This window comes from Moschus berezovskii, chromosome 5 (assembly GCF_049115385.1).
Source record: "Moschus berezovskii isolate FMDL1 chromosome 5, NW_MosBer_1.0, whole genome shotgun sequence".
NCBI lineage: Eukaryota > Metazoa > Chordata > Mammalia > Artiodactyla > Moschidae > Moschus > Moschus berezovskii.
The window spans coordinates 23128211-23151024 of NC_142464.1; the positions used below are offsets into that span (position 1 = coordinate 23128211).

The window sequence follows — 22814 nt, forward strand, 5'->3', positions numbered from 1 at the left end:
GCGAGCAAAACATCACTAAACCCCCACTCCCCATCCACCTCCCACCCTACAAGGAGGACAGAAAAGGATATTTAACCTGCAGAAAACCAAAATAATAATGATAATAATTGTATTACAACAGGTGGAAAAGTGATTATTCTTTATCTTTGGAATCCATCAAAGATAGAGACGTTTATCCCCCAAGCCTGGGCATGTGGCATCTGTTGAAACATGATCCCACAAACCAAGTAAAAGCCAGTGTGTAGTGAGACAACTTGTGTATAGGAACACTTTGTCCTTCGCAATAATGTCTCTATTAAGTATGGTGTGAAATTGTAAAGCTACCCTAATCCACATGCTACCAGGATAAAATTACTGCCTCAGGCTCTGGGAAGTCCTTTAATGACCCACTCAATATAATCACTAAGAAAGCACTAAGGAACTTGCCATCTCATTTTTTTTTTTTTTGCATGAAATGAGTATATTTTTAAGACTTTTTTTTAGAGAAGTTTTGGATTTCTAATTACTATTTTAATCTTTTCCATTATTCTTAAAAAATTTAATATCACACACCTACTAAGAAAAATCTGTTTTACAGTGCTAAACAAAAAATAAGCACATTGTATTTAAAAAATGATTTCTCTCCAGAGCCTCAAAGGAAGGTGTGTGGAGGAAACTGACGTCACTATTTGAAAACATTTGTCACTGTTTCTGTATCTAGTTAAACGTAAGGTTTTCTCAGGTAGTTACTACTTTTCTTTCCTATTCTCATCACCCCAGTGCTCATGTGTGCACACATCCAAGTGCATGCACACACACACAGACAACATAATATTCAATGTATAGGACTAGTATTGTTCCCAGCCTGTGTTCACCATTGGCGACATCCTGTCTAGTCTACTTTGGAAGACATATTCACCCTCACATGGTTTAAACATACTCCCTGAGACTGGGGGAAATGCTTCAAATACAACAAATTTCACTTTGCAACGTGGGTCCCTTATAGTGGTTGTTGTTTTCATTACCTTTTATTTTATGGTATTTAATTTCATGAAATTCAAGAGTTACTGGTACAGCTAAGCTTTTTTGAGATGAAACTAAGCCTATTTAATTCTCAAAAGCACCCAAATTTGGAGCCATGAGGCCTTCTGATAGCTTTGGATCTCAATTTATGATATGAAATTCTTTAAAATCATATTAGGGTTAAGTAGATATTTACAGACATGGTGAGATTTAACCTCATGGCTTCTGGAAAAGCTTGATGATTCTGTTTACATTATTGTGTGTTAGAATACAGTGGATAAGATCTGAAAAACATAGCCTCTCAGTATGTTTGAGTAAGATAAAGTGTTAGCTGACATAATTAATATGACATAAATTTAGAATTGAACTATTTTGTGCTTATGATATCAACTTATTTTAATCATTTGTCTCCTTAGGGTTCTGTTGGAGTACCTGGAATTCCAGGGATGAATGGACAAAAGGTGAGTTCCATAGACTATACTACTTTTGATCATTTGAAGAGGATTAAAATCACAAAGTTGTTCTAATCAGTAATGTTGGTAATAAGTTTATATGCTTATTAAAATATTATATATACTTTTGAAATATAGGAAAATTATGTTACAAAGGATCAAATTAGTTTAACTTTTAAATGAATGCATTAAATAGCCAAAAACGCTTACATAATTTTTCATTTTATTTGATATATATGAGATACAGTGGTATCTTTCTCATAAATATATTTGGAGTAGGAAAAATATAGTATTTAACATTGATTGTGATAAATGTGGTTTATTCTTGTTATGGCAGACTAATATGTGTTATTTCTTGCATTAACGAAAGCTATTCCTACAGAGAGATGCTATTGGAATCGTGAATTCAGATGCAAGCTTTTTTTTACAGCTAAGCAAAATTAAGAATTAGATTTGCTAAACTCTGATAGTATGCTTTTATTGTACTATTAATAATGAAGGGGAAAAAAGTTAAAAAAAAAAACAAAACAACCCACAGCTCTCCATAAACATATCTACGTGCCTGTGTGTAGTTTTTCCTGCAACATACTTGCCAGTGGGACAAAGCAATCATCAAAGTCCTGCGGCCAGTCTGCCAGGGGCCAGGGAGCTGAGCCAGGGACTTTCCTGTCTCCCTCAGAGCTTCTGGGCTGGCCCTTTGAGATCCTGTGACCCAGCTTGTCTTCCCAGAGGACTTGAAATCCAGGCATTCTGAATTGAAATCATAAAGGGCACAGCCCTTACGGACAGAATAGACCTCCTCCTGACCTCTTCTAGCTCGTCCATCTTTTTCTCCAATGAGACATAGACAATGGCAATTTAAAACCTACGAAGTGACTAGCAACATGGATCTACAGCTCAGAGAATGTAAATTTTGACCAAGTCCTTGAATTCTCTGGCCTCAATTTCTTCATCTTTAAAAAGGAGACAAGCAATTCCTACCTCATAAGGTTACTGTGAGGATTAAATGAGGAAATAGGCATAAAGCCTTTATATCCATGTCTGATATTGCTATTAAACTTTTTCTTCAGCTCATTTTAGTGAAATCCTGGATATTTGATTGACCTCTGTTGTAAGAGACTCTCTATTTCCAGAATTCCTTGATTCCCAAGTAAAATTAGTGTTCTTAACCAAATCTGACGGCAGCCTGTGATCCATAAGTCAAACACTGGGCACTCATCAGTAGTTCAATGCCCATGTCAAAGATCTGTTTTCCACTTAGTAAAATGCATACCTGTTTGCTTCACAGATCCTGATAAAGACAGAGGATTAATATTCCATTTAGAATATTGTATATCTTGGAGGGAAACATAAGTAAAAATTTGAGAGCATATTCATTCTATGATGAATTTGAAAATTTCTAAATTCTAATATTTAGAAAGGACAAAATATATATATAACGTAAATGTTGTTTTTAATATTCGTACATATAAGGTTAATGTTTTGCTTTTACTTCGTTTCTTTTTCAACTTTGAGATAATCATGAAAATTTATAGAAAACTTCACCTTGAAACAAAACAAGTCCACAAGTTTAAAACTGTCACATATATGCTTATGAAGACTGCATATTCTTTCTTTTTCCAAAGGGAAGTATGCAATTTCCTTAGCAAGAGAAAGGAATGTGACATTTTCTTGTCCTAGTCACCAAGTTTAAATTATATTTCAAGGAAATAGTTAATATTTGCAGCTTTATGTCTTGTTATACATCTTTATGGCATTTTTAAGGGTTTTCTATAAAACCTAGGGAAGCTAAATGATTTCATACTTTTATGAAGGTATCAGCAAAATGTAGTTCAAGATTTTTTTTTTAATTTATATAACTTAACTAAAACTTTGTTTATAGAATTTCTTTTAATGTTAACCATTATCTAACACCTGTAATATTTGCTATATCATCTTTAGGACAATAAAGTACAAAAAAACCTAAGTCCACATCACTGAAGTAGCAGGTCATTTAGACAGTAAAAACAAAATTGAAAATAGAGTAATATTGATAATTTAAGCTATGAACTTTGCCTTGGTTCTCTAAAATTTATTTCTCTAGAAAGAGAGCCTAGAATCACTTTAATAATTTTTTAAGCACCTTGATGTTCTTAAGCTGTCTAGGGAAAATATCTTCTTTGCATGATACAATTTCATTTTTTTCCAGAGAAGTACTTTTGATGCTTAGATCATTTTCAAGTACTGGTTAAGGAAGGATATTATTTCTAAGCTTTCAGAAACATGAGAAATAACTAGAAAAATTTTAGAAACTTCTCTATTATAAGAGAGAAAGAAAATGACTGTATTAAGCAAATATTTTACTTGTCTTCCACTAAAATATTTTCTATCCATTCAGATTGAGGTGATTGACTTTGGCCAGTAACTTGATGGTGATTTTTTTTTTTTTAACATTATTTTCCTTTCAGTTTTGGTCAGCTTGATTGTTAGTCTGAATATTTCTTATTTTTGTAATGGTCCTCCAGTTCTTCAGATCACATTAGGAAAACAGACTTACAGAAGCAGGAACATGGCATTAAACTCCAATTTAGCCCCTTCTAGCCCAGGGACGGCGGAGCCTGGTGGGCTGCCATCTATGGGGTCGCACAGAGTCGGACACGACTAAAGCGACTTAGCAGCAGCAGCAGCAGCCTTATAATCTGTCGCGGGCTACTAAACGCCCTTCTGTGAAAAGCGGGAGACAGTGTGGTGTGTGGTCTCTGCAGTCTGAGAGAGGGGGTTTCAAGCCTTTGTCCTCCTTCGTGTGAGTTGCTCAGTGTTTCTGAGGCACCAATATAAAGTATTAATATAGCCTTTCAATATTAACAAGACAGTATGTCTAAAGTGAACATATGTAATAGCTACTCAATAAATATTATCAACTATTTGTAGTATTAATATATAACACTTCAAGAATTTCAACAAATGAGCCCTAGGCTTACCCTCTAACAGGACAAGAAGCCAGGAAGAAAATGAAGGTGTAAACTCACACAGGAAGGTATAATATTTCTCTGCTACCTGCTATGTCTCCAGTCGCAATGCACCCCATTCCCAATAGTAGGAATACAAGTTCCATAGACAAGAGTAAGACATTTCTCACTCACCGGTGTGGGGTCTTGTAGGAGTGCTGTCTGGAGCCAGATTCTCTGTGCTCCTACACCTCATGTGCAGCCTTTGAAACTTCTTCCTGTATGGGCTCAAGGTGGCCTCATTGTAGAGTGAGAGAAGGGGCTATTCTAATTTCTGTCTAAGTCTCTAAGAGATACTGTGCATCCACAAAAAGTCACAGGTGTCTCTTTTCCATTCTCTGTTCCCAATGCTAAAAGCAGTTGTTTCCATAATTTGAACTTGTTTCCGATAGCCAAAACAGTTAGGGAAAATTTAATGCTAGGTCTTACCTAAAAAGAAATAAATGTTGCCTTCTTTGCCTCTGGCTAATTTATTTAGCACAGAAACTTTTGTAATTCTCACAAATAGATCTTGTTGGTTCAAAGATATTATAAACATTTTATTTATGCTATTTGATTCATTCCCCCTCTGTCTCTCTCACACACACACTCAGGCACATTATACATACATGAAGAGATACATATCTGCATGTGTACATGCTCAATCGTGCTCAACTCTATGTGACCCCATAGACTGTAACCCAACCAGGTTCTCTGCCCATGGAGTTTTCCAGGCAAGAATACTGGAGTGGGTTGCCATTTCCTACTCCAGGGGATCTTCCAGACCCAGGGATTGAACCTGCATCTCCAGCATTGGCAGAGAGATTCTTTACCACTGTGCCACCTGGGAAGCCCATATCACTGAACGTTTGTCAATTAAACTGAGCTTCTCAGATATACTGGAAAGTGGGCTTCAAAATAATTTTGTGGTAAAAAAATTTTTAGACTAAATAATGCTCGACACAATAAATGGCTGGCTATAATTTTTTGTATGTATATATATGTATATCTCAGAACTTAAAAATCTCAACTCTTAACTTGTTATTAGAACCCTGAAATTTTCTACTGCTTCCACGTTTTCGCATTAGGAATAAATCATCATAATAACAATGTATTTGAACAGCAAGCAGTGCCCCGCACTGTGCAAATGCCATAGGTGAAGAGAGCTAGGGGTAATGAGGGTACATTACAGGTCTACTGTGTGCAACCCTTAGCTTCACATCCTTAGCTCTGTTACCATAAAATTAACATTAACGAGTTTCAGGATTAAGAACAAATTATTTTGTTTAAGCAGCCTAGAATTTTTCTGAGGACCCAGAATCATAGGGATTGTTTCCAAAGCAAAAGATAAGTATCGGATGATCTTGTTTCATGTATTTTTCAAATGCTTGCTAGGGTTTATTATATCTAAAACTTCAAATACAATATAAATAAAATATTGATATTAATGTATCATCCATGAATCTATCCCAGATAACTATGTGATTTTTTTAAGTAACATTAAAATTTAATTAGTTTATGGCTATGGTATTTAGAGTTCCTTTTCATCTCTTATCCATGAGTCTCACAATTTTTCACTGACATTAATCCTCACAGCATACTTCTAATGGCATTTTTATTGTAAGTATATTTAGAGAGCAGATAAATGGAAGCCTTCAGACTTTCAAAGGTCAAGCTGTTTCTTCAAGTCTATACTGTAAGCTGTATACAATGAACTCAATACTTTTTTATTCCTGATTCATTTTCTGCAACCACTAAATAAAACTCTTCTCTTTTGCAACCTTGACTTTATCATTAAAATGTCTGAGTTAAATTCCTGAAGGATTTGAATATGTTATAGTTCTGTTTATTTCCTGTCTGGTTAGCTTAAATTTACCCAGTGATCTATTACCCAATATATTTATAATTTTCCAATTTTACACTTTAAGAAAAGATGTATAGTGTAATAAAGTGACTGATTTTTTATTCCAGATTAATATCTTGGGGAAAGTGTGTTACAGCAATTTAATACTTTGCTGGTTACAGTGGAGAATTAAATTATTTTTATTAATTTTTCTATCTTTGAAAGTTGGTGACTGTGTACATGATAGTTCTAATAATACATGATTGTGTTTTATCTGATAACTATGAAAACAGTATGCTTTCTTTCTTCTTGAAGCAGCATCATTGCTTTCCTATTATAGGATATTTCTCTTTTTTCTAGTTTTATTGAGATAAGGTATACAGCATAAAGGATTGACTTCCATATATAATGAAATGATTACCACAATAAATTTAGTTAACATCCATCATCTCATGTAGATACAATAAAAAGAAATGGAAAAAAACTGTTTCTCCTTATAATGAGAACTCAGGATTACTCTCTTAACAACTTTCACACGCATCGTGCAACAGAGGTAACTGGAGTCATTGTCTCGTGCCTCACATCTCCAGTATCTCATAAATTGGAAGTTTGTACCTTTGGTGAAGGTCACCTTTCCCAGGAGGGTCACCTTCCTTCAATTCCTCCTTCCCCAAAACCTCCAACCCCGACCTCTGAGAACTACAAATCTTATCTCTTTCTATGAGTTTGGTTTTTTTGTTGTTTTTGTTTTAGATCCCACATAAAGGTGAGATCATAAAGTATTTTCATCTTTCTCTGTCGGACTTATTTTACTTAGCATAATGCCGTCAAGGTTCATCCATGTTGTCTCAAACGGCAGGATTTCCTCGTTTATTATGGCTAAATAATATTCCATTGTGTATGTACATACACCATAACTTCTTTATTCACTCATCGTCAATGGACCTTAGGGTTGTTTCCATGTTTTGGCTATTGTAAATAATTTTGCTGTGAACATGGGATGCAGGTGTCTTTTTAAGTTAGCGTTTTCATTTCCTTTGGATATATTCCCTGACGTGGAATTCCTAGATCATGTGGTAGTTCTGTTTTTAAATTTTTAAGGATCCTCCATCCTGTTTTCCGTAGTGGCTATAGCAACTTACAATCTCACCAACAGAGTACAAGATTCCCTTTTCTCCACATCCTCAGCAGCGTTTGTTATTTTGTGTCTTTTTGATGATAGCTGTTCTGACAGGCACCATGAGATATCTCCTTGTGGTTTTGATTTCTATTTCCCTGATGATTAGTGATGTTGAGCATCTTTTCATCTGCCTGTTGGCCATTCATCTACAGAATATTTCATATAGTAAAATCACATCATCTCTGAGTTCTAGCATATACCCAGAGGCATTTTTATATATAAGCTTACTCTTAAAGAAACTTTTCACTTAATTTTACCTATTGAGTGAAACAGAAGATATTTCTATCCTTTTTATAATTAAATTTAAGTTCCTTTAGAAGGGAATAAAACGTTGGTTGAAGGAAATAATGTAATGCTTCCTGACTTGAAATTTAAAAAATGATGGTAATTAAAAAAGAAATACACTTTCCCTTGACTTCATTTAGGCATGTTGCTATAAATTTTAATACTCATTACCATCCTACTAAATGAAGATATTGGGAGAGGTAAGAATAAATAGTTGCGGAAATGGGATTGGTGGGGAAATCCAATAGGACTGGGTATGAGAGGGAAAAAAACTGGTCACAGGATGTTGCAAAACAAAGCAACAAGAAGGCAAATATCTTTGACTGAATTATGACTTCAAGTCCACTTATATTACATTTTAATTGAAAAGGCACTATATTTTATAGATAGGATCACCAAAATATTATTTACTAAATCAAATTAAACTACATATATAACCTGATGATTTTGGGGGAAGAAAACTTACGTTAAATATATTCGTTGATTATTTGCCAGTTTCTTCAATCTTTCATTCAATAAATCTTTTTTCAGTCCTTACTAGTAAGTGCAAGGCACATCTGAGCACTGACATTAAAGCGGTCTCTGCCCTCATGGAATTTCAGCCCATAGGGTGATAGGGACATAATATAAACAGGTACACTAAAAATCTGTTAAATGACAATACTGTTAAGTCCTACAGCAGAGAAGCACAGGGCAGCAAAACGGCAAGGAATGCTTCCCTGAATAGGTGACTTTAGGTGCAGCTTAAATAGTGAACAGCAGTTAGCAAAGGGAAGGGAAAATATCACCATGTTACAGTACTTCCAGATCAAGTTAGACAATCTTGGTCTTAGAATTTTGTTTCTAAAACACCATATTATTAACCACTATAGGACCTAGACTACTTTTTTTTTTTGCAAATTTCTTACCATTAAAATAGTTAGTTGATATAAATCACAAAGCCTGTTCTCTTATCATTAGATCTGATCTCTGAACGACACTCTTGATTTTGAGATTTGCGTTAAAAATAAGGCTTCAATGAAATAACTTATTTCGACAATTATAGTGGCTTAATTTTTACTCAGTTCCCAGCTGGCTCAGCAGTAAAAAAATCTGCCTGCCAGTGCAGGACACTGAGATGTGAGTTTGTTCCCTGGGTGGGGAAGACCCCTGGAGGAGAAAGTGGTAACCCACTCCAGTGTTCTTGCCTGGAGAATCCCACAGACAGAGGAGCCTGGTGGGCTACAGTCCATGGGGCTGCAAAGAGTCGGACATGACCAAGCACACAGGCGCGTGCACACATGCACGCACACAAACACACACACACACACACACACATCTGTTCCATACCAGGCGACATTGCCAAGGGAATAGGAACCATTATCCAACTGTGAAACAGCATGTGTATATGTGTGTGTAGTAGCTCAGCTGTGTCTGACTCTTTGCAACCCTGTGGACTGTAGCACACAGTCCACGGGGTTCTCCAGACAAGAATACTGGAGTGGGTTGCTTTTCCCTTCTCCAGGCAATCTTCCTGACATAGGGCTCGAATCTGGGTCTCCCACATTGCAGGCAGATTCTTTGCTGTCCAAGCCACAGAGGAACTGTGAAACAGCATCAGTGGGGTTAATTTAGGAGAGATCAAATTTCCTTCTGGACCTTCTGTGTCTTCTCTGCCTAACACAGACGATAGAAGAGTGCAGTGTGTAATATTTACTAACATGTATTCAGCATTGACTGTCAAGCTCTTCCTAAGTTTACCTCACTTATTCCTCACAGCAGTGCTGTGAAGTGGACACTATTATTATCTCCACTGCATTAATGAGGAAACCAAGGCACAGAAAGGATATTTTGCCTATGGTCACCAAGGCGTTTGTAGTAGATTTCAACTTCCAAGTCAGTCAGTCTGCTACAACTGTCAAGAATATGGATTTTAAATTCAGGGGATCCCAGGTCTGTTCTTCAGTATTTGTATGGTCTTAGACAAGTTACTTTCCTTCTCTGAATTTAGTTTCCTCATTTGTCAAATGAGGATTGTCATGTTTACTGCAAAGTTTAACTGGACAAAACAAAGGAAGTAATGAATGTAACTGTTTAACTTAAAACACTGTTAAATAAGAAAAGACTATTTTCCACTTTGAATTGGGAGTGTTAGGAACTCCACGACTCAGAAACCTCCTGAGTATGTAAGTGAATGTTTGTAAGGGCTGTTGTCTCTTTCTACTACTCTTCACTGATCTTTTTTGAAAATTATGTCTTATTTTCCCATTTCTATGAATAATTAGGCACACCTTTTCCCAAGTGAAAAGAATAATGCATCGGCTTACTATTAGGACTTATATTTAGGAAAGAAGAAATTAGCTGGGATTTTGAACTTTAAAAGTGGGTATATTATCAAAGGCATGTTATATTACAAGTCATAGAATACTTAACCGAGCCAGTTTTTTAAATACAGGTATTTATTGGTCTGTAACGTGGAATTCCAGGGCTTCCCTCATAGCTCAGTTGGTAATGAATCAGCCTGCCATGCAGGAGACCCCGGTTTGATTCCTGGGTCAGGAAGATCCCCTGGAGGAGGGACAGGCTACCCACTCCAATTTTCTTGGGCTTCCCTGTGGCTCAGCTGGTATAGAATCTGCCCGCAATGCGAGAGACCTGGGTTCAATCCCTGGGTTGGGAAGATCCCCTGGAGAAGGGAAAGGCTACCCACTCCAGTATTCTGGCCTGGAGAATTCCATGGACTGTATAGTCCATGGGGTCGCAAAGAGCTGGACACACTGAGCGACTTTCAGTTCACAACGTGGAAGTCCAGCACTAACGCAGCCTTCAGCGGTGACACCTAAGCTTGTCACTTCCATTTCATCAGTCTGTCTTTCATGTTGCTGCTGTCACCCTAACTCCCTCTCTCCTCCTGGTTCGAAGGGAGCTGCTAATCACGCCTGCGGCTTCATTCTTTCCTATCTACATCCAGAGAGTGAGTGTCTTTCCCCAAACATCCAACACCGCTTTTGAGTTTCCTTGTTATTGGATACACATAGGTCCCCTCCTCCTCCTCATTTCCCAGCTAGGGGAACGCCAGATGCTGATTAGCTATTACCACTGCAGTTCCTTTTCTAGCAACCCCAGTCATGTGGAAAGTTGCAGTAAACACTAATTATCTAATTTAGGAGAGATTCGTGTAAGACACCGGAGCTGAGCAAGTGTGTTGTTTCTGACTTACCCCAGCCCTAACAAACTCCTCCGCATCACGTTCCCCCTTCATCCATTTTGATATTTTGTCTTCCTGAAACATAAGCCTTTGTTCTTAATCTGTTTCTCTCCGTAAGAGTCCTCACAGAGAACAATGTCTCTGATCCACAGAAAAGAGAACCCCACCCCCTCTGTGACATCATGCTCCCTGGCTGGGTTTTGGCATCTTTTACCCCTTTTATAAGTCATTTAAGAGGGAATACTGGACAGTGCTTTCCTTAGACCCGGGCAGTGTTCCTCTTTGCTCCCCTTTGTCCCTCTAATGGCGTGTCCCCCACCACAGGGTGGGGTCCATAGGGCCTAGGAGACAAGCCATCTCAAAGCCCAGCTCCCCAATTGTAGATCACAGCCCAGGTACCCAGGACCCAAGAACTCCTGCTTTCCTTGTGCTGAGTCTGCTTCCATTGTAGTGGCCTCTTCCTCAGGTCCATTTTCCCAAGGGTGAACCACCAGCTGGCGTGTACACCCGTATACTTGTGAGTGGCCTGGAGCAGTTAAGGGTGGGGAGCTGTGGGCAGAGCTTGCAGGCTGTGGTGTCTACTCGTGACTCCCAGGCCCTTCCTGAAGAACAAGAGAACTGGAAGAGACGGGAGGGAGACATTAGCAGGCAGGATTGGGATGGGGGGGTCATCCGTGTGTACTCTCCCTAGACCTTTTAGGGGTGTGCTCAAGGCAGATCATTCTTCTCATTTGTGTAAATTTCACCCAAATAAATGCAATTTAACTGTTTTCTGTGACCCCTGAATTCTTAGCTATATCTTTGCATTTGAATTTCTTTGTTCAAATTATGTTTTGTACATTTCTGCCTGCATTAGCAGTACAGAAACTCGAATAAAAAGTGTTAACCACAAACTTACTTCTGAAATAGTCCTTACTGTAGTATTATTGACAATAAGATGACTATCAAGTTTTCTTAGTTACATTTTTATATATTTGTACTTTTTTAAAAGTATAATGAATGTTTGGTTATTTAGGTTTAGCTTAAGTATTATGTTAAGCAGTTAAACCCATTTTAGTAGATTATCTGAAATAAGATATTTTCATTGTTTCTGACTGATAGAACCATCTACTTTTCTACTGTTATTCATATTACCAAGGAGGACAAAGAGATTTTCATTTTAGGGAGGGAGTTTGCTGACTGGATAAATGAGACAACGCTCCCCTATAGGGATGTCAGTTCTCTGATGTATGACCAAACCCAACTGGTCAGAGTTTTCTGTTTCTCTTCCATGTGTAACAAAGCCTCTGCCTCCAGGAAACAAAAGAAGCATTCCATTCGGTCGCTCAGTCGTGTCCGACTCTTTGCAACCCCGTGGACTGTAGCCTACCAGGCTTCTCCGTCCATGGGATTCTCCAGGCAAGAATACTGGAGTGGGTTACCGTTTCCTTCTCCAGGGGATCTTCCCGACCCAGGGATCGAACCCGGGTCTCCCGCATTGGAGGCAGACGCTTTAACCTCTGAGCCACCAGGGAAGCCCCAAAGAAGCGTTAGGCGCTGAGTATGCAAGTAGGAGCTACAAACTGCTGAATTGCTCCACATAAGAGGAGCAATACTGAATTCCCAGTATGGCTGAGGAAGGTGGGAAGGAAGGAAAGAGGAAGGTGAGGTGGAAGCGGAAAAGAGGAAAAGGCAGCGAGATGAGCAAAGTCTGAGTGCTGTGTGATGACACACCTTTCAGGAACACCAGGTATTCAACCCTGAGCTCACAAAAGGCCTGAGAAGAGTGAATTTCCTGAGGCAGCTGAAGAATCACTGGTCTGGAGCAAAACAGAGAAGACATACAAATGCAAGAACTTGAGCACAGGACCCCAAAGCAGGTCCTGGGCATCCATAGTTGGTAAAATTGGGACTTGAAGCAAGTTTAATCAGATGTCTGAGGAACACAGAGCCACCACTGACATCTTTAGTCCAACAAAACAACAGCTAATAATAATTAAAAAACAACTAAATCTTAATCCTTTAAACCTGAGAGAGGGTAAGCATTTAATCTGCCCGGAAACACTGCATAGAATAAAAGCTAAACCCCATGGAAGCTCAAGCAGTTTGCTGTGTCCCAGGACCAGAAGTAGAAAACTTAAGATTCGATTGGAGGCTTCCTAATAAGCCACTTTCTTATTTTATGCAAAAATGAAAGACAAAAGAAACCCAATAAATACAAATGAATTCTTCAGACACGAGTTATTCAGATAGAAGGAACACACAATAGGGAATTGGAAGACCTGGATTCTAATCTTACATCTCCCTCTTTGCAGCATTTTGTTTCTGAAAAAGGTTCTTTCCCTCTCGGAGTGTGTTTCTTCATCAAGAATGGCTCACTTGGCTGCTTTCAACTAAAACATTGCCCTTGTGACTTCCCTGGCAGTCCAGTGGTTAAGACTCTGTTTCCTCTGCAGGGGGCATGGGTTTGATCCATGGTCAGAGAAATAAGATCCCTCATCTAAGATAATAAGAAATAAGATCCCCCATATTATCAATGATAATATTGTTCAAGTTGACTAAATCCTATTGGTTTTATATTTAACTTGCTCTATTAATTACTGAGTGAGGGGTATTGAAATCTCCAACCATAATCGTGGGTTTGTCTGTTTCTCTTTGTGGTTCTATCAGTTTTTGTTTACATATTTTGAAGCTGTATTATTTAGGATTAAATACATCAAAATTTAGGATTTCTATGTCCTCTTGATGAATTGACCCCATTGTCATTATGAAATGATCTTCCATATTCCTGGAATGTTCTTTGCTTTGAAATCTACTTTGTCTGAAATTAATAGGTGGTGCTAGTGGAAAAGGACCCACCTGCCAATGCAGGACACATAAGAGATGTGGGTTCAATCCCTGGGTTGGGAAGATCCCTTGGAGGAAGACATGGCAACCCAATCCAGTATTCATGCCTGGAGAATCCTGTGGACGGAGGAGCCTGGAGGGCTACAGTTCATAAGGTTGCAAAGAGTCAGAAAAGAATAAAACAACTTAGCATAAACTCACTAGTGATAATCATCTTATAAGCAAAATGTTTTTGTCAGCATTTCTATGTGAGGTCAGCATTGTTATTATTTCAAAAGTAGAGAAGACATTACCCGCCTCTCCCCCAAAAAACACTATGAATCTATATCTTTCATGATCATAGATGCAAAATTTCTAAGCAAAATGTTGGCTAATAATAGTTTTCGTTGTTCAGTTCAGTTCAGTTCAGTCGCTCAGTCGTGTCTGACTCTTTGCAACCCCATGAATAGCAGCACACCAGGCCTGCCTGTCCATCACCAACTCCCGGAGTTCACTCAAACTCATGTCCATTGAGTCAGTGATGCCATCCAGCCATCTCATTCTCCGTCGTCCCCTTCTCCTCCCACCCCCAATCCCTCCCAGCATCAGGGTCTTTTCCAATGAGTCAGCTCTTCACATGAGGTAGCCAAAGTATTGGAGTTTCAGCTTTAGCATCAGTCCTTCCAATGAACACCCAGGACTGATCTCCTTTAAGATGGACTGGTTGGATCTCCTTGCAGTCCAAGGGACTCTCAAGAGTCTTCTCTAACACCACAGTTCAAACGCATCAATTCTTCGGCGATCAGCTTTCTTCACAGTCCAACTCTCACATCCTTACATGACCACTGGAAAAACCATAGCCTTGACTAGATGGACCTTTGTTGGCAAAGTAATGTCTCTGCTTTTTAACATTCTATCTAGGTTGGTCATAACTTTCCTTCCAAGGAGTAAGAGTCTTTTAATTTCATGGCTGCAATCAGCATCCACAGTGATTTTGGAGCCCCAAAAAATAAAGTCTGACACTGTTTCCACTGTTTCCCCATCTATTTCCCATGAAGTGATGGGACCAGATGCCATGATCTTAGTTTTCTGAATGTTGAGCCTTAAGCCAACCTTTTCACTCTCCTCTTTCACTTTCATCAAGAGGCTCTTTAGTTCATCTTCACTTTCTGCCATAAGGGTGGTGTCATCTGCATATCTGAGGTTGTTGATATTTCTCCTGGCAATCTTGATTCCAGCTTGTGCTTCTTCCAGCCCAGCGTTCCTCATGATGTACTCTGCATAGAAGTTAAATAAGCAGGGTGACAATATACGACCTTGACGTACTCCTTTTCCTATTTGGAACCAGTCTGTTGTTCCATGTCTAGTTCTAATTGTTGCTTCCTGACCTGCATACAGGTTTCTCAGCATGCAGGTCAGGTGATCTGGTATTCCCATGCAGTTGGTTAACTCTGCCAATGTGGAACCCTCAGATACAGAGGACTGACTACATGGAACTTGAGCATCTCTGGATTTTGGTATCCCTGGGAGTCCTGGAATCAATCCCCTGTGGATATCTAGCAACAATTTTATGTAAAAACAGTAGCTTGTCATGACCACATGGCATTTATACCAGGAATTCAGGGTTAGTTTAGTATTTGAGAATCAGTCAATGCAGTTTTCCACTTCAGCAGATTAAAAAAGAAAAACCATATGATCATATCAATTTATGCATAAAAAACATTTGACAGATGTGCTTCCCTGGTGACTCAGTTGGTAAAGAATCCGCCTGCAGTGCGGATCAGGAAGATCCCCTGGAGAAGGAAATGGCAACCCACTCCAGTATTCTTGCCTGGAGAATCCCGTGGACAGAGGAGCCTGGTGGGCTACAGTCCGTGGGGTTGCAAAGAGTCAGACACAACTTAGCAACTAAACCACCACCATGTATGTATATGTTGTCCTATTTTGTGAGTGCTTCTGCTTAGGGAAAAGCAGATGTTAGAGTGAGTCTGTAAGGTAAATGATGACACGCCAGGGTCTTGGAGGAACTTGAGATGACATGATAAATTACACAACTGGCATTGTCTCAGGTGCCACTCACCCTTCACTGAGGCACACAGGGTGCGGGAAGGAGCAGATGAAAGCGGGGCGATAACCGAGTAGGTGGAAACATTTGTAATGACTGGGTCCCCGTCCGCACAGGTACAGCTGCTGGAGCCTCCTGTCCGCCAGGCAGCCACTCTCCCCGACAGAGCCCTGGCTCAGAGCTTCTCCTTGGCAGCCGTGGACGTTCTGCTCATTCTCAGCACCCTGCCTCTCAGGGGCCTCCTCCCGCCCTTCACTGACCCCAGGCTATCCCTCTATTTTTCAATTCCATTTTAGGCTGACTTGTGGAACGTGGACGTGTGACTGCTGGGTCAGTGTCTCTGCCATCTTCTTCCTGGGTCCCCATCTCTTTTCGCACCACTGCCTTCTGCCAAAGCTGAGACAAAGAGCTGTCTCTTGCACCAGAGTTACTGGTCTTTTCCAGTTTCCCAGCAGAGAAGACTTGCTGTCCCTAGCTCTCACCAGGCCTGTATGGGCTTCACATTTCCATATCGGCTTAACATATATTGTTTGCGCCTCCCGTATTCATTCATTCCTCCAACACAGATGTACTGAACAAGTATTATGCGCAAGGTACACTTCCTAGGCAATGTGGAAAGAGGAATAAACAAGAGAAACCAAGTTCATATTCTGGTGGTGGAGACAGGGTGGGAGATCGGGGCACCAGATCAAATATAAAATGCTCAATCAAATTTGAATTTCAGATAAACAAACAGCCCGTCATTTTTCATGTGCTATGTCTATTCGATATTTAGGATACATTTAATTAAAAACTCTTCTCTTTGTTGTTTATCCAGAATTAACATTTAACTGGGTGTCTTATATATTTTTTTTCCCAAATCTGGCAATCCTACCAGGGGAAACAGAAAAGAAAAAAGTTTATCTTAGGTGGCAATTAGTGCGGTAGAGGAAGCAAAGTCAGACATAGGTGGACATAGGGAGTGGTGGGGTAGGGATGGAATTCTGGACAATCCCTGTAATAAGGGGACAGTTGTGCCAAGGATAAGAAGGTGAGACTCAATCCCTGGATATCAGAGGGAAGATGGTCCATAAGAGAGAAGCCCAAATGCAAAGACCCTGGGCAGCTCCTGCTTAGAATCTTGGAACAAAGAGTTGAGTGTGGCTGGAGTGGTAGGAAGGGAGGTCAGAGAAACAGCAGAGCCAGACCTTGGCTGGGACCCTCACTCTGAGTGCGATGGGACAGCCTTGGCGAAAACCAAGGGAAGGAATTCATAAGCTTGCCTTGTTGTTTCGGAGAATGTTGCAGGTGGGTGGGTGGCAAGGAGATGGGTTAGGAGATTGTTAGAGTCAGCCTCTAGCCCTGCCCTGGCTGTGGCTCCCCCAGCCTTTCGGCAGCCTCTGCTTCAGATCTGCCCTCTGCTCTCCACCTACTGACCTTGGCAGAGTCCTGTGATTGATTTTAACACCACGGTGGGCATCTCCATTCTGAAGTCTCGCTGAACATTGACTTGCTTGAATACTGATGTGCTCATTCTCTGCTTTTAAAGGCATTTTGTTTATCATGCCTTATAATAAGTACAGAATTTTATAGTTTAAACCAATGCAGTTTGATAGAAACATAAAACGAGCTCCAGAGACAAGCCATAAATGTAAATATAGACGTTCTAGTGCCACATTTTTTAAAGTGTCTGAAAAGGATTTATTAAGAGCATGAATGACACTTTAAAGTTAGGGGTAGGAGTCTTATTTTTTTATTTGTGTGTGGTAAAATGATACATTTCTAGAGATTTCAAGGTCAAATATGTTGGTCGTTTTCTACCTCCTATGTTCACCCAAGTTTGTGTTCATCCTCACTTGCATTAGGGACTAGTGTGGAAGACTAAACTACACTGAATTGCTTGCCTGCTTACTCATGCCCAGCTCTTTGCAACTCCATGCCCGCCCAGCTTCCCTATCCATGGGATTGTTTCCAGGCAAGAATACTGAAGTGGGTTGCCATTTCCTCCCCCAGGGACTCTTTCCAACCCCAAGGATCAACCCACATCTCCTGCATCTCTTGCATTGCAGGCGGATTATTTACTACCAAACCATCAGGGAAGCCTCTAGAGAAAGAGAATAAGTAGGAATGGAGAACAGAAACCCCATTTTCCTGACTCTTTCCCGGATAGTTCTAGCTGGAAGTCCCCGTGGGCACTTCACTGCCTTCAGAGAATCCTCCTCTTCCAAGGGTTATCTACCCAATAGCTGCCAAAGCTTCTCAAGCCCTGAAGCCTCATAAAAGGTCGCCCCCCTGCCCACCATGACTGCCTGCAGGAGAGGAAACAGCAGCGGCCACTGAGATCCTTCTGGGGAGTGTCACTGTCAGGAGGAAAGACCCAGTCCATCCAGTGCTGCCCATTTTTAGTCTTCATTACACATATGCACCAACCACACCAACTCCAGAGGTAGGAGAGCAGCCTTAAGACTGACACCGTGTTTTGCTCAATATCACTCATTTCATTTGCTGCTGGTGCATGTTCTGCACAGCAGCCCCGCCTCCTTATCTGCAAGGAGTATGTTCCAAGATCCGTAGTGGATGCCTGAAACGGAGGAGAGTACTAAGCTCTATGTATACTAGTTTTTTCCCTATATGTGATGCCTAGTTTAATGTAGAAATTAGGTACAATAAGAGACTATCTGAACTACTCACATTTGTGGCCATTATTAAGTAAACTGGGCTTCCCTGGTGGCTCAGACGGTAAGAATCTGCCTGCAATGTGAGAAACCGAGGATCAGTCCCTGGGTCGGGAAGATCCCCTGGAGAAGGGGATGGCTACCCACTCCAGAATTCTTGCCTGGAAAATTCTATGGACCGAGGAGCCTGGCAGGCTACAGTCTATGGGGTTGCAAAGAGTTGGGCATGGCTGAGCGAATATTAAGTAAAGTAAGGATTACTCCAGCACAAGCACTGTGATGCTCTGACAGTCGATCTGATGACCTAGCCTGGCTACAAAGTGAGTAGCCAGCAGGATATGGTGGACAAAGGGACAATTGATGTCCTGGGTGGGATGGAGCAGGATGACATCAGATTTTAGCATGCTACTCAAGACAGCACCCAGTTTAAAACTGTTTGTTTCTAGAATTTTCCTTTTGACATTTTCATACCTTAGTTGACCTTGGATAACTGAAACCTTGGGTAGCTCAGTAGTAAAGAACCCGCCTGCCAATGCAGGAGACATAAGAAACGTTGGTTCAATCCCTGGATCAGGAAGATCCCCTGAAGAAGGAAATGACGACCCACTCCAGTATTCTTGCTTGGAAAATCCCGTGGGCAGAGGAGCCTGAAAGGCTACATTCCATGGGGTCACAAAGAGTTGGACACGACTTAGTGACTTAAACAGTTGAAACTAAAGAAAACAAACCTAAGGATAACGTGGGCAATTGCAGTTATTTTCGTCTTCTGTTTAGATGAGTTTTTTGAAAATGTAGTACTTAAAGGAAACAAATATATATTGACAAGGTGAATGTAAAATTATACTATGCTAAAAATTTTAAGCAATAACTCACTTTAAATTCCCATTGTGATTGAAGTGACAGGGAGCAGTATTACTACTAAATGACCTGTTTCTCTTTAGCACTCAGTTTTGTAAGGAAACTACATTCCAAGTATTCTTTCAAATTGCCCCTGAATAGCTGTGCCTGAAATAATTGTAAAAGCCTTGAGTGATGTTAGAGTGTCTGTTTTAAAAAGAAAAGAAAGTAGTGTCATCCTTCTCAAAAGTCAGTTCAACTTATTTTTAGCTTAAATGCACAAATTGTCATTTAAGAGTAATGCACTGGGAATTTAAAGTATAATAAAGAAAAATCTATTAGTCTACCTGTAGTTAAGATGTTAGCTGCTATTTTTGTTGATTACTATCTTTATAATGTCCTTCAGTTTAGTTCAGTTCAGTCGCTCAGTCATGTCCAACTCTTTGCGACCCCATGAATCGCAGCACGCCAGGCCTCCCTGTCCATCACCAACTCCCGGAGTTCACTCAAACTCATGTCCATCGAGTCAGTGATGCCATCCAGCCATCTCATCCTCTGTCATCCCAGTCTCCTTCTGCCCCCAATCCCTCCCAGAATCAGAGTCTTTTCCAGTGAGTCAGCTCGTCGCATGAGGTGGCCAAAGTATTGGAGTTTCAGCTTTAGCATCAGTCCTTCCAATGAACACCCAGGACTGAACTCCTTTAGGATGGACTGGTTGGACCTCTGTGCAGTCCAAGGGACTCTCAAGAGTCTTCTCCAGCACCACAGTTCAAAAGCATCAATTCTTCGGCGATCAGCTTTCTTCACAGTCCAACTCTCCCTTCTATACATTCCGTTCCGTTCAGTCGCTCAGTCGTGTCCAACTCTGTGACTCCGTGGACTGTAGCCTACCAGACTTCTCCGTCCATGGGATTCTCCAGGCAAGAATACTGGAGTGGGTTACCATTTCCTTCTCCAGGGGATCTTCCTGACCCAGGGATCGAAGCCGGGTCTCCCGCTTTGAAGGCAGACGCTTTAACCTCTGAGCCACCAGGGAAGCCCTAACCACTGGAAAAACCATAGCCTTGACTAGACGGACATTGGTTGGCAAAGTAATCTCTCTGCTTTTTAATATGCTATCTAGGTTGGTCCTTGTGAATATGAGATGCATTCAGAAACAGATGAATAGATTATCCAATAAACACGACACTATTTCTCCACATGCGCGCACACACACACATAAAACCTAATTCCTCTTTTTTTGGTCTATACTTTTCTGATATATTTCTCTGTATATGTACTTTTTGTACTGTATTATGTACAACAATAAAGTAATATAATTGTTACTATTTGAGGAGACCTCATGAGATTAATAATATTCTGTCCTCATATGGTAGAAAATACTAATACACTATATGATGTATGCTTTATTCTTCATTAAGACTTTCCTTTGATTTCTATTTATTATGCCTCTTTATGAAGAAAATTTTGCTCAAAGAAAAATGTTCCATCTCAATTTAGATATCCTTTTAAGTTATTTATGTAGATATCTCTTTTCTTACTCAAAAATAAGCTCTCTAGGTACAGACACCTGTCATGTCTATTTCATCTTTTTATCCCAGGAAACTCTGCTCAGAGTAAAACATGTAGTAAATCTTCACTAAATGTTAATTGAATGGATTAATGACTTCCAGAATCCTACTGCTTGGCCTTGGTACTCAAAGTTGTGCAATGTTTCATGTAACATTACCACAACCTGGGAAACTAAATTTGAACAATAATAGAATGTTTCATAACCTCCTAATCTGCATTTGAGTGTATTTTTCTTATTATAACTTTTTATAAAGGTAAAATGCTATGAGTCACTTTTCCTTCTTTTTATCTTGCCTTGCTTCATTCAGGAAACAGCCTTATTCACTTTTTAGCTTTAAAATCTTGCTGGATACCTATTTAACCTTACAAGGGATAAATGTGGAACTGAACCTCAGGAAGTTCTTATCTGTACTCATTAAAATAGCCACAGAAGTAATTAAAACTATGATCTAGAATGCTGATGAAGTTGGGAAAAATTAACAGAGTGAGTGCCTGGAAAAGCAGATAAAGCTCAGATCCTGTTTGGAAAGCAACTTAGAAATATTTACATAGATGTTTAATTTATCTTTAATAGCAAAAATTGGAAACAATGTAAGTATTCAACAATTTGGGACAGATTAAACAAATGATCAGACATGACTTTGATAGATGATAAACTATTCGTAAGACACAAATACTGTGTAAAACCAAACATGCAGTATAAAATAATAAAAAATCAGTACATCAAACTATGTAATAAGCTTACGATTGTTTGAAATATGTAAGCATAAATTTAAGAGACTAGAAGGAAACAGGACAAAATGAAAACAGTTATAGAGTGATGGGATTATGGATGCACTGTTTTGTTTCCTTTTACATTAAAAGATTATTTTAACAAAACATAAAATCAAAGGAAAAAAAGGATCAAGTTTTAGTCCCTCGATGTTCATATTTTAAGAAGGATGTTATGCAGATACCTAAGCAGCATTTGTCTCCCTTGTTTCAAAATCTCAGCATGTATTTTGTCTGGTTCCAGGGGCTTAACCATTTAAAAAAAAAATAATTCTGGCTACCATAGTTATTCTCTGAAAGTCTAAACAAAGTTTGTATTGTTCCCTGGCAGCATTTCTTGTTTGCATTAAACCATGAGTTATGATATTAGTGTATCCTGTTGTAGGTTCTTTGAAGAAGCAGACTGTATAGCTCTTTTTATGGTTACATGGTAAATGAGAGTACTCTTTAGGGGTGTATTTGATTTCCTTACCCTTGTGTGTGCTCAGTCACTCAGTGGTGTCTGACTCTTTGCGACCCCATGGACTGTGTGATCCACCAGACTCCTCTGTCCATGGAATTTTCCAGGCAAGAATACTGAAGCAAGTGGCCATCTCCTCCTCCAGGGGATCTTCTAGTCTTACCCTTGGTTATGTACAAAGGGCATATCAAAATTTTCTTATAATGGCCACCGTTATTCTAAGTCAACATTTTTGCCCTTTTATCGAGGAAAATGCAAATGATTGCAGTGTAACTTTATAGAGGAAGCAGAATTTCTTCCATGAGTTAAGACTTTAGCAATTATAGTACAACAACCCAGGATAATCATAAAACATTTTTTGCCCTTTTAGAAAGACACTATAATATAGCTTCACATTGCCTAGTTTATCTGGTAGGTGTACAAAATCATCTTTAAATAAGTTACATTTAGTCAGAAGGTTTGTATACATTCTGAAAGTCATTTATTAATGGGGAGTATAAACCAAATGATAATGAGGATAGAAATATTCATCACCCGTCCTCCCAATTTCTAGATACATTCATTCACCAATGCATAATTGTATTAAGAGCACAACCTCTTAAGGCAGAGTTGTGTAAATCTGGAAAAATTACTTACCTTTCTGTGCCTTAGTTTCTTCATCTATGAAAAAGAAATAAAGATAGTACTTATCTCATAGAAATTTGTGAGAATTAAGTGAGTTAATGAATGTAAAAT

General features: G+C 39.5%; 1 protein-coding gene across 1 annotated transcript in view; it reads left to right on the forward strand.

Moving 5' to 3' along the window:
* Window positions 1-1422: 1422 nt before the first annotated feature.
* The window catches only part of LOC129561711 (uncharacterized), a 66225-nt gene continuing 44833 nt past the window's right edge, over window positions 1423-22814 (forward strand). Inside the window, exon 1 of the mRNA XM_088836181.1 lies at window positions 1423-1463. Coding sequence (XP_088692307.1) covers window positions 1449-1463 — 15 coding nt within the window. The 5' untranslated portion in view covers window positions 1423-1448. The remainder of the gene's footprint in view (window positions 1464-22814) is intronic.